The sequence below is a fragment of the Cervus canadensis genome, chromosome 28 (genome assembly GCF_019320065.1).
Source record: "Cervus canadensis isolate Bull #8, Minnesota chromosome 28, ASM1932006v1, whole genome shotgun sequence".
NCBI classification, from domain to species: Eukaryota; Metazoa; Chordata; class Mammalia; order Artiodactyla; family Cervidae; genus Cervus; species Cervus canadensis.
Window position 1 is genome coordinate 7,340,170 of NC_057413.1, and position 15,960 is coordinate 7,356,129.

General features: G+C 44.6%; 1 protein-coding gene across 2 annotated transcripts in view; it reads right to left on the reverse strand.

The window, feature by feature from the left end:
- Positions 1 to 1,582: 1,582 nt before the first annotated feature.
- LOC122429893 (androgen dependent TFPI regulating protein) overlaps positions 1,583 to 15,960 on the reverse strand; it is a 66,532-nt gene continuing 52,154 nt past the window's right edge. Inside the window, exons 5-6 of one of the 2 annotated variants that reach the window (XM_043450574.1) lie at positions 12,791 to 12,942; positions 1,583 to 2,417 (exon numbers count right to left, since the gene is read on the reverse strand). In XM_043450574.1, the coding sequence (XP_043306509.1) occupies positions 2,383 to 2,417; positions 12,791 to 12,942 (187 nt within the window). In that variant the 3' untranslated portion in view covers positions 1,583 to 2,382. Of the gene's footprint in view, positions 2,418 to 10,939; positions 12,567 to 12,790; positions 12,943 to 15,960 lie in introns of those variants that run through there. The other variant, XM_043450575.1, reaches the window with a different exon arrangement.

The window sequence follows — 15,960 nt, forward strand, 5'->3', positions numbered from 1 at the left end:
CCACACCCCACACTCTCCACATGCCGGCCCCACGTGTTTGGGGATTACAGTATATGAAACTGACTTCCTGTAATGACAAGTATTGCAAGCAAGTAGGTGCAGAGGAGCCAAAAATAGCTTGAGAAACGAATGACCCACTCGCAGGGAGGAAGGGGCTACTGTATTGTTTAGGCAAACAAGGTAAGTCTTCTCCCCAGACTCAGAACTGGTGTCACATGTGAGATACCAACTCCAGAATGTAAGCACGGGTACGGACCAGTCCATGAGCCTGAGCCAACTCTGGGAGATGGTGAGGGACAGGGAAGCCTCGTGTGCTGCAGTCCATGGTCGCCAACAGTTGGACACGACCGAACGACTGAACACCAACCAAGATAAAATGAGGTCTTGGAGGTGAGAGTGGCTTTGAATTGATGACACTGTACAAATATTATTGCCAGTTTTCTCATTGTTATCATTTCGTTTGTATTGTTCTCTAACCACTAAGGGTCCAACATAGCTTTATGTAGGCGATTGATACTATCTCCCTTTTAATGAACATTTAATCAGTGTTCATGACGGGTGTTCTGAAGCTTCTCCTTTCTTAAGCTAGAGCAGCACCAAGGAAGTATTGTGTGATTACGTCTGTGCTCAGTGGGGAATGCTTCTGAGGTATTTCTAGGGCTGGAATAGCTACTGCACGGTGGCCAGGCATGCAGCTAGCAGAGTTTAATTTGGTCCTGGGGACAGTGAAGTCACAAATAGAAATCTGCAGGCTCATCCCAGCCAGGAGCTTACTATGACTCTGAGAAATATGCAGCCCCAGTCATTCGGGGGGTGTGAAAAGTTTGGGTGATCTCCTGTGGGCTTCACCTTTGGAGAATTTCCACGGTGACAACTGCTTCTGGGCTCCCGCTGAGGCCAGGTATGTGCAGCAGTCAAGAAGCAGCTGGTATGGGAAAGGAGGTGGTGTTCCCAGCTTCAGAAGGGAAGACTCGAGGCTCGTGTTTGTGTAACTGAAGAGGAGTGGAGATCCGGCGGGTCTCTCGGTGCCTCTCCTCGTCGTCCCATGGACTCCCTGCCCTATCGGAACATTCCGCTCTCTCCCCTAAGTCTATCAGACCGCCCTTGGTGTTCACTTTAACCGTATTTCTCCTGCATCATGTTAGATTGGAAAACCCAAGTACAATTCACCCAACCCACATGGGTCTGATGGCGTTATCGATGGACTCAAAAATGTTTACCTGCCACTAATCCTGTGTGTTCTTTATAAAAATGTGTCTGAAAATAAAGACCCAGAAAAATTCTCTAGGAAAATTAAAGCAGGTTTATGAACATGTTCGTTAATCAGCTGACAATCAGCTTTTTAAAACCATAACCTAACTCCTCCACGAGATGAGTCAGATGGCATCCCTGACTCAATGGACACGGGTCTGAGCAAACTCCTAGAGATGGTGAAAGACAGGGAGGCCTGACGTGCTGCAGTCCGTGGGGTCACAAAGAGTCAGACACGGCTAAGCGACTGAGCACCAGTAACAACTCGGCAAAGTGCTTCGAGCCGAAGCAGTCTCAGCAGTCCCCACAGTTACGGCACTTCCCATCCAGATTATTTCCCAAGTAAAATGTACGTTTATTTGATGAATCATTCAGTATTCCCATTTAGGAGATTCTAACCACGTCCCTGTGTTCCGTGTTCACTTGCCCCAAATGCTTGCTCACAAAGGGACAGATTTCCCAATATTTTTATAACTTATTTTCTCATTGCCCCAGTTAATTTTTCTAGCAGCAGCCATCTTCCTACATTTCCATTTACAGGAAAAAAAAAAAAAAAAGATGAGAAATCCATGAAAATAGCTTATGACAGTGCTTCTTTTGAGGAAAATTGGGATTATTCAGAAATGGGCCAGGACTGGGAGTTGGCAGGTAGGTCTGGGAGATAAAAGTGGTTGTCTTGGTTCTGACACTAAAGCTTTGGCCGCATGAGGTAACTTCCCGTCTAGGTCCTCAGGCTCCTTCTCTGTGAAGAGTGTGGATGACCCTAAGTTCCTTTCTCCTTAAACCTTCTCTGACAGTGCATTTCTCTAAACATTCTCTGACACCGCATTTACACGGGTTTCTTTGGCCTTTGGCAAGACGTAGACCACAGACCATCCTCCCCAGAGGTCAGACAGAGGTAACAAATTCTGAGAGAGCAGGAATTGTTTTTGGGGTAAACATTTCAGAAAGCCAAAAGTCCTCAAATTAATCGCCTACCTTCATTACCCTCTTTTAAAATTTATATATCATTCCCTACCCTTTCTACTTTCCTACGTTGCTCTACCACCTTCCCCTACCAGGAAAAAAAAAAAAGATGGGAAAAAATTCTCATGTTTTCTTCCTTCTTAGTTCTTGGAAAACAGTGTCTGATCACTTCCTCTTCTTCCTCGGTTGCATTGTGTCACCTGCGCAAATGAGAACAGAAAGAGATCTTAGCCTTCAGGGCTTCCCTAATGGGTATTCTCATGTGGGTAGACATCCGCCCTGACCTGGGACAGTGGAGAGTTGAGGAAACTTTTCCACAGGCAAGATGCTGTACTTGAGGAGCTCTGAAACCCACCAGCACTGCTGCAAGGACAGGAGGGGACATTTCTGCTGCTCTGCTTGGGGCTTGGCTCACAGCTGGCCAGCTGACCAAAGGGGCAGTTTGCCTCCGGTGGCTCTGAACATTTCCTGTGGACCACTGATGGCTGTGGCTTTTGGCACGTGTTTGTAGGCTGCACACAGTCCATCAACAAATTTTGAGACTTTGCAGATGAAGATGAAGAGACCACATCAATCAAATGAGAGAGGAAACAGTAGCGTGGCTATTCACCTAACCAGGGGCCATTCTGTGACCTTTCACCAAATCCGTTTATTGGCATGGGTAGAAAAGTACTGGCATGTTGATTAGTGTTTAGTAAGCTTATTAGAGGGGTTTATTCTACTGAAACTGTAGCATTAGATTTCTAGAATGACTTCCATTTAGCCAACAATTGGTACCCCGGTCTTTAATGATCACAAATCTTTGCATAAACTTTGAAACTTCAGAAGCTTCATTAACTCATTGTCCTTCCCATCTGTTGCCAAATGCAGTCTTTTTTTTTTTTTTTTTCTTCTCAGACCTTCTAGAGCCCAGTTACTCCTGGCTCGTATTACCACAACAGTCTCAGCTTGCAATTCCAGGCTTTATTCTTCAAACTCTGCCCCCTCCATCAGTTAAACCCTTAACAGTCAACTTTAAATAGCTTATCATTGCATTTTGCTGGAACTCCCCTTCTCAGAGGCTTTAGAGACAGATGACATGAGATTTTCCTGTAGGCCCCTCATCACACTGATTTTCTAGGATGGCTAGCTCCTAATCACCCAGCTCCACAGCCACCTTTGAATTCATGTCTCTCAACATTTTTAAGCACAGTCTCCTTTCTTCAATTCCTCGTCAATCTATACTACATCCAATAACTTAAGTGAAGCCTTGCTGATTTATCTAGCTTTACATGTTTCACCTTCTTTTCATTGATGCTTCCACTTGTTTTGGATTTTTTATGTGAATTCTCTTTTCCCCAGTTAGGTCTTCTCTACATTAGGTCTGTAGACATAAGCACAGTATCTTCTCTTCTCTGAAGTATACACTTAGGGCCTTTAATGAATCTGTTTTCAGGTAAACAACACGTTATTTCTCTTGTGTTCAAGAGCTTGCTCATTGTAAACTTCTCAAAGTTGTTCCTTCCAGGGTCTCTCTGAGGCAATCTAAAACTGTTTATCCATGCTGTTACCAACCCTCAGCACTTCAAGTCTAGCTGTAATCAAAAGCTCACTGCTTCAACCCCAGGTGCCAAGGATTGGAGATTCCTTCTCGAGTCAAGAGATAACAACAGAACACGACGGCTTGGAGAGAAACAGCGGGACCAGGAGCGGAGGTGGTGGTGGGAAGTTCCTCAGGGGAAGGAAGGCAGATGGCTCCTTCCACTGGATCAGAGTCTCCATGTCCAACACCACGAAGCTCTGGGGGGACTCACACCCTGTGAATATCACAGCAATCATATTTTTCTGTTGGGTTCTAGAAGGTAAGGATGGGTTCTTAGTCCCAAATTCTCATGGGGCTCAGCAGTCTCTAGATTTCTTTGAGTCTTCAGAATTTATCTCTGACCATGTTTTCACAATGCATGGCTGGTTTTTGTATATACATTGTAGTTTTTTCACTTGTGGTTACTGTGGAGTTCATACATGTTGATCTAGAACTATATCCATTTATTTTAAACTGGTAGTCATTTAAGTTCAAACACATTCCAAACTTCAACTCAGTTCAGTTGCTCAGTCATGTCCGACTCTTTGCGACCCTGTGGACTGCAGCACACCAGGCTTCCCTGCCCATCAGCAACTCCCGGAGCTTACTCAAACTCATGTCCATCGAGTTGGTGATGCCATCCAACCATCTCATCCTCTGGCATCCCCTTCTCCTCCTACCTTCAATCTTTCCTAGCATCAGAGTTTTTTCTAATGTGTCAGTTCTTCACATTGGGTGGCCAAAGTATTGGAACTTCAGCTTCAGCGTCAGTCTTTCCAATGAATATTCACATTCTAAAGGGTCTACATTTTCCCCCTCATCTCAATGTTTTGTGTTTTTGATGTCACATTTTATATCTTCATGTCCGTCCCTTCCCTGTTTATTGTAGTTACAGTTTATTTTACATTTTTATCTTTTAAGCTTCATGCTCTCTTATGTCAGTGGTTGATCCACAGTCTTTACTATATATTTACCTGTGCTAGTAGGATTTTCCCCTTCCTATAATTCTATGTTTTGTTATAGCCTTTTCTTTTTTATTTAAAGACCATCCTTTAACAGTTCTTGTAAGATCAATTTCTCTCTCTCTGTGCACTCTGTCGTGTCTGACTCTGTGACCCCATGGACTGTAGCCTGCCAGGCTCCTCTGTCCACGGGATTTTCCAGGCAAGAACATGGGTGGGTTGCCCTGTCCTCCTCCAGGGAATTTTCCCTACCAAAGGATCAAAACCACGTCTCCGGCATCTCATATGTTGGCAGGTGGATTCTTTACCACTGAACAACCTGAGAAGACTAGTTTAGCACTGTGATGAGCTCTTGATTTTTTCTTGTCTGAGAAGCTCTTTACCTCTCCCCCTCAATTTTGAATGATAACCTTCCTGGGAGGAGTATCCTAGGTTGTAATTTTCTCCTTTAAGCACTTTACCTACATCATGCCACTCTCCTCTGAACTGCAAACGTTCTGCTAAAAATCAGCTGATAGCCTTAGGCAGGTTCCCTTGTATGTGATGCTCCGTTTTTCTCTTGCTGCCTTTAGACTTCTCTTTTTGTCTTTAACCTTGTCCATTTTAATCATGATATGTCTTGGTTTAAGTCCTTTTGAATTCAACTTGTTTGGAATTCTCTGTGCTTCTGTACCTGGGCATCCATTTCCTTCTTCAGGTTTGGGAAGTTTTCAACCATGATTTTATCAAATACATTTTATACCCTTTTTTCTCTCTTCTGGGAAACCCTATGACGCAAATGTTAGTATGATTGATAAAGTACCACAGGTCTCTTGGACTATTCTCATTTTTTTCTTTTTAAGTTTGTTTTCCTTTTTGATGTTCTGCTTGGGTGATATCCCTCATTCTATCTTCCGGATTGCTTATGCATTGCTCTATGTAATCTCCTGTTCAAGCGTTCTAGTGTATTTTTCATTTCAGTCATTGCATTTTTCAACTCTGATTCTTTCCTGTATTTTCTGATTCTTTGTTGAAATTCTTCTTGTGTCCATCCATTCTTTTCTCCAGTTTAGCATTCGTATGACTATGTCTTTGAATTCTTTGTCAGATGAATTATCTATCTCTGTTTCATTAGCACTTTTTGTTGTCTGTTGTTTCACTTGAAACCTAGTCCTCTTGTCTTCTCATTTTGTTTACCTTTCTTCGTCTGTGTGAAGTCAGGTGAAACAGATGCTCGTCTCTGTCTTGATGTCAAGCCCTGTGTTGGAGCATTCCCTTGTCGTCCGCGTGAGCCCATCAGCTCTGGTGGGAGAGCCCCGTTGGCTCTGGCGGAGAGCCGGCTTTGAAGTGAGCATGTCTCCATCCAGGGTGTGCGGGTGGTCACGGCCTTGGTGGGCGGAAGGGCTGGGGTGGAGGGGCGAGAGCCAGAAGCAGGTGCAGGCAGGGCTGCTTCTGCGCTCAGCGACTGTCTCTGCTCTGCTGGAGGCGGGGCGGCTGGGGGCGAGGGGCTGGAGCAAGGACCCCAGAGGGCATGGCTTCCCTCGGGTGTGATGGCAGTCTCCGTCTTGGATCGGCACAAGGGCAGAGCCTAGGGCCTTGGGGCCGCATTTCGCTGCCGGCTTTACTTTCTCCCCTGTGTGCCCTCCGAGGCTGGTGCCATGCGACCGAGCTGACCACCGCCCCCCGCCCCCCAGAGGGATCTGTCCTGCTGCGGTGGCACTCACCCTCCAGAGTGTGGGCAGGGGTTCATGCGCTGGTAGTGGTTGCCTCCACCCCGGTCAGAGCAGGGCCAGGGTCCAGGCTGGCTCCATGCCCTCGCGTGTGCACGCTCTCGCTGGCAACAGTGGCCTCTGCCTTAGTGGAGACCAGTGCCGGCAGAGCAAGAGGCGCTGGAGCCGGAGCCTGGTGCGGGCCGGGGGGGCACCCCGAGGCGGCCCCCAGGCATTTTGCAACCAGTCGCCTCTGTGCTGTTGGGAGTAAGCAGACCTGTGCGTGCGCTCCTTAAGAGTGGAGTCTCAGTCTCTTAGAGCCCTTAGGAAACCCCACTGGTGCTCAAGCCAGCCAGGCGGGCTCATCTTCCCCATGTCAGACCCAAGGGCTGGAGGTGCCTGACACATGGTTCAAAGTTCTTGTTCCCCAGGGAGGATCCCTTCGCCGGTGATATCTCCCCTCCTCTGTGACCCCCAGCAGTGAGGGGCGGTCCTGAGCAGATTGCTTCTCCTCCCTCCCTCCCTCCTCAGCTCTGCGTGGATCTTTCTTTACAGCCTGGCTTGGAGAAGAGCTGCTCTGCTGGTCCCCAGGTTGATTTCAGCGAGAGTCGCTCTATATGTAGCTGTGGTTCTGATGTGAGGGAAGGGGAGCGCAGCGTCCTCCTACTACCCCATTTTGATCTGCTCCCCTCCTGAATTATTTCAGGCCTCTCTTTATCCGCTGGTAGTACCAAGGAGTAGAGATATTTTAAGCCAAACATTTAATGTTCGTCTCATGCAAGATTCAAATTTTTTTTTGCGGGCATGGTAAAGGAAACCAGTCCTTTAGTCAACATGACTATGGACACGTACGTCATTGTATACCCTGTTATTCGTATAGTTGGAACACAGGATAAGTAAAATCATACTATTTCAAAAAATTGACACCTATGTATCCACAATCATAAAAGCTACTGACAGACTTAGAGCTGAAAATCTGAAGAACATTTGTTGAGTTTCAGAGGCTTGGCTTGGAAAAGGGTGAGAAGGCAGATTGTTGGGGGGATATGAGGTGTTAGAAGAATGAGATTCGAACATAGATGAGTACAAGTCACAGTGCAGAAAGCAGTGGGAGGAGATGGAATTGAGTGCTGGCTGGAGAAATCCTCGAGGGAAAAGAGGCTGAGGAAGAGGGAGAAGTAATAATCCTGAGTGGACTCTCTTAGAGCTTAGAGAGATGAAGTTAGGACAAGAAATGCAAAAAGGAGCTAAAGTCTTCTTTTTGACTAAATGGTGCCCAGTGGGGTTAGGCTTTATACATACATGTGGAGTCAACTCATGATAGGATTCTTTTTTGTGAAATGATCAGGGATAGTATGCAAGATAGACAGACCTTATAACGAATCTCTTCATGGATAAAACTGAGGGGATATACTAGATGGCCTCTAAGTAGCTTATAATAAAATCTCCTATACATAAATCTGATCTACAGGAAATAATATTAAAGGAAGATTTTAATATCATTCTTTCCAAGGCACCATCACAAGATTACTTGGCCAGATTGGAATTTTCAGCTTATAAACTATCCTGGCGGGGAAAGAATCTGTGGTCTTGGGCCTTAACAAAGGATACGCCTTGCACATAGCCCTCATGTGAATGTAAGGACAGGGACCAAGGGCCACAGGTAAGCTGACTGCCTCTCCAGCCGCACCTACATATAAGAGGCTCTCCATTTTGACCTGGAGGCACTTGGCCCCCTTCATGCCTGATCTATCCTGTGGGTTGTTGGGTTTTTCTTCCTGATGGATTGTGTCCTGGCGTCAGCATCTTTATGTCTTATCAAGAAGGGGGAGAAACAAAAAGCAAAGTTAAATACTTAAATGGCAGAGAAGGGGGCCTGTGTTGGGATCCCATGACAGCCCCTGTCTCTGAGCATTCAGAGTGGAAGTAATCAGTCTAGAGCCTCTCTAGGTGCTCAGACACGGTGAGCCAAGCTTTCAGTGATCTACCAGAGACTGCTTCCCCTGTTGGCTTCCATCAGTGATGGAAATCCGTGTCCCACCTCACTCTGCCTGCAACGTAGAAAATGACTCTTACCCAGTGGGTTTCTGGCCCCAATAACTGGCTCAGTGCTTGTCCACCCCTCTGCTTCATGATACAGAAAAGCTAGTACAGGTCTGGGAATGAGATGGTAACAACTCAAGCAGGTTGGTCCTCTGGAACCTCTAGAGAGCTTTCTGAGCCACAGCAGCATCTTTTTTGAAGGCCAGCGGCACCTTCCTGCGGGCCCGATGGCAGTGGTCTCCCTGGTGCACAGGGCTTGCTCTCTGCATTTGTATGCCCCTGCAGAATGTCACACACTTCCAAGGTTACATTTGATTCCTGGTGTCACTCATGATTATTGCCCTTCTAAAGCTTCTCCTCATTTTCACCCACTGACAGGACACATGAGGAGGCAGAAAGTGGGTAGACATGACCATCATTACCAACACGCTTCTCATCCAAGCAGCTGACTTGGGAGAACACCGCATTGCACAAAGAAGCTAGTAGATACACTTGTCTCAGCTGGGAGGAGTCCAGCGTCCTGTGGCACATCAAGCCTTGCTCTCAGACCAGCCGTGTCAGTCTCTCTGGGGCACACGCTGGAAGGACAGAATTCCAAGCTTTTCTTCAGACCTACTGAAGGAGCGTCTACATCTTAACAAGAGCCTAATTTTAACAAGATTTGCAGGCGCATGCAAGTTTGAGAGGCACTGTCCTGTGACAGTGGTTCTTGACCCTGACTATAAATTAAAATAACTGAGAAGTTTTGAAAAATACCCACGCTAAGTCCCAATCTCCATGGATAGATTTAATTGGTCTGGGGTCAGCTTGGGAATTAGTATTCTTAAAATTCCGCTAGTGATTTTGTAAATCTATAGTCACATTTGAGCCCTACTACTAGAGAGACACCTGCACATGACCTGGGTCTTAACTGATACTTCTCGATCACCTGGTAGTTGGCTGGTGACTCCCAACCAGGTAGTTCAGGATTTCAGCAGCAGAGATTCTAATTCATTTTAGCCTCAATTAGCCTGACCTCCCATTTCACTCTGTAAGTTCTTTTAGGAACTACACTACCTCTGTCAATTTGCATTCTGTTAGGTGGTTGCTACTTTTAATCACCTTCAGCTGGGGAAAATTGATAATGTGTGCATGACATTAAAGGAGATGATTGGAATATCCACACAGAAAAGAAGGTTACTGATTTTTCCTTGGTGAGAATGAAATTATTATAGCAATGATGAAATTATTACGGCAGTAGTGACTATCCCTGTGTGCCAGACCCTGTTCTTGGCAGTTGACACTTCCCAAGCCATTTCTGATCCTCCAGAATCCCATGAGCAGGGTACTAAAATTGTCTCCATGATGCATAAGAGAAAACCAGAATGCGAGGACACGGAGTGCCTTGCCCAGGGTCACAGGTCTGTAAGTGGTAAGCCCAAGGGAGGAACCCAGGCAATCAGGCACAGAAGTTTTCTCCTAACCACTGCCTCCCACCACATCATCAAAGCACCCTTCTGAATTTCTGTTCTCATCCAAGGAAGCTCAGGCTGTGGGAAAGACCAAAAAGTAGAGTTAGCCCTCAATTTGGACAGAGTAGGTGGCTACTTATATGTTTCTATAGATCCAGAACAGAGGGTTCGGAGAGGGACTCAGAGATAGAAGGATGTGTTGTTCAAGCCTGGTCAGGGTAAAGTTCTGTTCCCATGGGCGCAGCAGGCATTAACCAGGACTCTCCTGGGAAAACTGAGATGTGCAATTGCCCTTTTTACAGGTCATTTTATCACTGAGGACCTGAATGCATTAACACAGATAGGTGAGCAAGGGTCAAGGCAGGGCCTGGCTCACAGAGACCCTTGTGAGCCTTCTGAAGACTCAGATTTTCATCTGTCAATTGAGGAAGTCTTACAGAGCTTTCAGGCTTCTCTGATAGCTCCGTTGGTAAAGAACCTGCCTGCAATCCTGGAGACCCCAGTTCCATTCTGGGGTCAGGAAGATCTGCTGCAGAAGGGATAGGCTACCCACTCCAGTATTCTTGGGCTTTCCTGGTAGCTCAGCTGGTGAAGAATCTGCCTGCAATGTGGGAGACCTGGGTTTGGTCCCTGGGTTGGGAAGATCCTCTGGAGAAGAGAAAGGCTACCCATTCCAGTATTCTGGCCTGGAGAATTCCATGGACTGTGTAGTCCATGGGGTTGCAAAGAGGCTTGACCAGTGACTTTCACTTTCACTTTCTTTACAGGGCTTTCAGCAGAATAGGAAATGAGAAATGTTTTCACATATTTAGCTCTGTTTAGTTGTAGGTGATTTAAGTGTTCACTGGGGACATGGCTAGCTTCCCAGGTGGCTTAGGGGTAAAGAATCTGCCTACTAATGCAGGAGACTCAGGAAATGCAGTTTTGATCCTGGAAAATCCCATGGACAGAGGAGCCTGAGTCCATAGGGTCACAAACAGTTGGACATGACAGAGTGAATGAACATGCAAGCCAGTGTTCACTGCCATTGGAATTTTATGTGATCTAACTTCTCTTTTAATTTCTTATTTAACCATTTATAATTAAGATCAGTTCAGAATATAACACATCCTATTCCAATGCTACATAGAATTCATATATAATACTCATTCTATTCTTAAGGAGTTAAAAATCTAGAGAGAAGAGAGACACATAGCCACTGATAGTAGTGTCTGTCGCTAACATGAACGTTCACATATGCATGATGCAAATGAGCGACCACATGTTGACGCTAGCTCGTTTGCTCACTGGGGCTTTTGTGGAAAACTGGATATAGTACTTAAACAATGAGGCTTATTAAAAGGGCTTTGTGTTGAAAACAGCAATTTCAATAATATGAATACAGTGAAAATATTGTTTTTTTAATTCAATAAAATGTTTAAAAGTCACTGTAGACTGTCAATTTTAAAATTAATCCTATTGAACTCAATACAATTGATTTTAAAAAGTTATTGTTCTCTAAGCTCTGAGTAATCACTTTTTTCTCTGCACATTTTCTGCCAAGTTTTAAATGGATTAGTTTCTTCCTTTCTTTCTTTTTTTTTTTAATATAGATTTTGGGAAGGCATCAAAAATCTACCCAGAACTTCAGGAAGCCAAAACTAGTTAGAATCAGAAGTCAGCACATCTGAAATGTCAACACTTTTTTTTTTTTCCTGGATAATTTCCTGTGATTTGAAATCCTGATTTCTTGAGTAATGTTTAGTATTCCATTTTTTTCTTTTAAAGTGTTTGCTTTCAAGGAGAGTGTTGCTTTTGAGCCTTTCTTAACCAAATTCTCCAAGAGTCAAAAATATGTGAAAAAGCCAAGTTGTATGCTTATTTCTCCAGGGTCTCAGTCTCCTCCCAGAAATACATACTCTTGTACTGAACCTTCTGAAACTGTTGGTTTTTCTTTTTAATTTTTTTGCATACACAGGCTTATGTTTTCACACCAGTTCATAGATTGGGCGGAAGATGCCACTTCTATTTTAATAGAACAGAATGGCTCGTGGGTGTGTGGTGGGGGACTGTGTGTGACTCTTGTCTTCCTTATGTACGAAATCAGAGTGGTGTTGCCGCACTTCTCCTGGGGTAGGTAACAAATCACAGATATTTCACAACCTGACTTTTCCGTGGTTACTTTTCCAAATGAAAATATTCTGGGGGTGGGCACAGTAGGGGAAGCAGAGAGGAGAATGAAATCTTCCACTTTAAAACCAACTAAATTAAGATTATTTTTTGCTATGAAGAAGCAACGTGGTTCTGCCTACCTATAATTAGAAAACTCAGCTCTCTGAGATACTCACATTGCCTAAAACCTCCAACGAGAATTCTGATCTCAAGTACAGGGTGTGGTTTTACCTGATGAACACTTTACTAAAGGCTGAGAAGCAACCTGGGGGAGAGGGGTGGTAACTCTTCAGGGAAGACACAGCTGAGGGTGGGAGGAGCTCAGAAGGTCATCTGGATCCATTTCAGTCGAAGAAGAAATCTTGACATTGAAGAGCTTGTGAATCTCAAGTCCCCACTCAAGGGAAGGAGGTTCTGAGTCCATTTTTTCATGGAGGGGATGGTGACACCGTGCTCTTTGGATCCGAAGCTCTCTAAACAAGATGGCGTTTAGCTGTAAAGTTAAATGAGGTGCTGTTTGGAGGAGCAGTGGGGGAGATAATTTGATGGGGTCTTTTGACAAAGTGTGACCTTCCCCCAGGCTTTTCCTTTCCTACTTTGGACAAAGGCAATAAACATTACTGCCTTCTGCTTTACTAGTTTCTCCTTCTGTTCTCAGGAGGAGTAAAGACACGTAACAAAGAAATGTTTCTGTAGGTAAAAGAGAAATGAACTGACCCCATTTCCAGTGGTTCAGCTTCTCTCCAAATAGGTAGATGCCGATGGTAAAGATGTAGCTGAGAGAGAAGAAGGCTGCTAGACCCACTGGGCTGAGTTTGGCAAATACAGGATACACCCATGTACCTGTCTCAGAGTAGATCCATAGGACCCTGCAAAAAATGACAAATAACTATGGTTAGGACAGCAGCGGGGAGAAAGTTGTAGCTCCTTCAAGACCAATGAGATCCTGGAATCCAGGCAGAGGAAAAGATGCCCCAGGGGACTTTTTTTTTTTTAACAGCTGAGGTGTTTTCTGAAGCTACAGAAGTGAGTATTTCCTGGATAACTAGACTGTTTCATTGAGACCTTCTGTTTTATGCGCTGGGCTGGGCTCTTTTACCCAATCCATTAAAATTCAACGATTGTAAACGAATATGGGAAAACACTGTACACATCATTAGCTAAACAAAATGTGTAAGAACATGGATTATTTCTTCCCCTGAGAGATACGACCTGCTGAGACATTGAACTTGCTAAGATGGTGCCCAATATGCTCACTTTCAGCCAGGCAAGCGGCGTTTGCTTTTCTGTACCTAAGAGTTAAATATGGTTTTCCATTAGCTCCCCCAAGCCCGTTGGGGTAGGAGGGGCAGAGACCGAGCACCCCTACTCTGACACAGTAGGCCTGAGGTTTCATTGTTGGCCTAGATTGCAGCTCGGGGAAATAGCCACGGGTAGAGTATTAAGCAGGAATGGATGGATCTCCAGGAGGCTCAGATTTTGCTCTTGTGAGGATAGACTATAAGACATTTCTGTCAGCCAAGAGAAGTAAAAGAAATGCTAGGAGAGGAGCCATGATGTCTAAGTGAAGCCTGAAAATATAGTTTGCTGGAAACAAGCGGCAACAGAAGATGCCAGAGTCTGAAATAACTCTTTAAATACGGGGAAGATGATATATCAGCTACAGTTTATAGTTGGTTGAGAGTACAGAATGTGGAATCAGGCTTCTGATTCAGATCCTAGTTCTGCCTCTTACTGGCTATGCTGCCTTCACTAACTTATTAAGCTTTCCTCTCCCTCTAAGCTCTGTATAAAGTGGGGGTGCTCAGAGCATACACCTTATAAGGCCATTGTAAAGATTAAGGGTGTTAATTTAGCACATGCAAATTGCACACAACAGTGTCTGGCATATCGTAATCATTCTGTAAGAGTTTAAAAGCTTCTCTCCTCCGAGGGCTGGCACAGTGGGCATGCCTCAGCAATCTCTTTATGGCTTTTCATCCCTTGTAAAACTCAGCACAGCCTAGGTTATGCTTCAGAAACAATGTTCAGATTTGCACATCCCAGGTTGTCAGAGGAGTTCAGATGAAGGAATGAGAATTATGCACTTAATTCAACTTTTAGAATGCAAGCGTTCTTGGTTGTTTCAAATACTTTGTCAAATGCTTTGTTGGAAGAGAGAAGGGCTAATATCAGGGCCAGGACTAGGGTGAGGTGAGGGAGGTGAACCTAAGTTCACCACCTCTATGCATCAAAGGACATAACCAACAGAATATAAAAGGCAACTTACAGAAAGGGGAAAATATTTACAAATCATGCATTTGATACAAGATTGTTATCCAGAATATCTAAATATATAAAGAATTCCTAGAACTCAACAGGAAATTTAAAAATCCAATTAAAAATGGAAAAAGGACTTGAATAGATCTTTCTATAAAGGGGATATACACATGGCCAACAAACACAGGAAAAGATACTCGTGTCACTAATCATTAGGGGAACATGAATTAAAGCAGCAGTCAGATACTACCTTCATACTCATTAGACTATCTTCTATTAAGAAAAGAAAGAAAGAAAAAACATCAAGTGCTGAAGAGAACGTGCAGAAATTGGAACCCCTGTGTTGTGTTGGTGGGAATGTATAATGGTGTAATTGCTATCAGTATGGCAGTTCCTCAAAAAATTAAACCTAGAATTACCATATGATCCAGCAATTCCACTTCTGGGCACAGACTCAAAAGAATTGAAAGCAAGGACTCAGAGAGATATCTGTACTCCTATGTTCATAGCAGCGTTACTCACAGTAATTAAAATATGGGAGCAACCCAAGTGTCCATTTAAGGATGAACAGATAAAATGTGGTACAGGTATACACACACAATGAAATATTATGCAACCCTTGCATGCGTGCGTGCTAAGTCGCTTCAGTCGAGTCTGACTCTTTGCAACCCTATGGACCATAGCCCACTGGCTCCTCTGTCCATGGGATTCTCCAGGCAAGAATACTGGAGTGGGTTGCCATGCCCTTCTCCAGGGGATCTTCCCAACCTAGGGATCAAACCCACATCTCTTAAGTCTCCTGCGTTGCAGGCAGATTCTTTACCGCTGAGCCACCGGGGAAGCCGTATACAACCATCAAAAGGAAGGAAATCCTGATATATGCTACAACATGAATGGAACTTGAGGATACTAGGTAAGATAAGCCAGTCACAGAGAGAGAAATACTGTGTGATCCCACTTACATGAAGCACTCAGGGTCATCAAACGCATGGAGACCAAGCCGAATGGGGCTGAGGGGTGGAGAGGATGGGGAGTTTCTGTGTGAGGGGTACAAAACTTCAGTTTGGGAAGAAAAGCATTCTGGAAAAGGATAGTGGTGACGGTTGCACAACAATGAGAATGTCTTTAATGCCACTAAACTGTGTATTTAAAATGGTAAATTTCCTGTTGTGTCTGTCCCTCGTTCTGACCCTGCTGGTGTCACTCTGCTGCCCTGGATTTCTTTAGATGCTGCTTTCATGTCCTCAAAAGCAGACTGGATTGAAAACAATGATAGTTACTAGTGTTATGACTAACGCTGGAATTCTGTGACACGTGTATCCCGTGGATGCATTATAGAAGGACACCCATGGCACTTCTTTCCTGCCTGACTGTATCACATGACAGGACAGAGAAAGGGACAGAAAGGAACATTTTAGGGACAGAAAGTAAATACCCTCAAGTACCTAGGGCCAGGCGTTTGGGGTCGGTGAGGAGCTCCAAATAGATTCCAAACGGGTTGCATTAATTAGTTTGCTTTGTTTACTTCCTAGAGTTGAAGTTAAGGCTTCCTAGTTTCCATACACATTTGTATAAGATAGTCGACAAGTAAGGACATTCCCCTAGAGGCCTGGCAAGTTTCTGTTTAT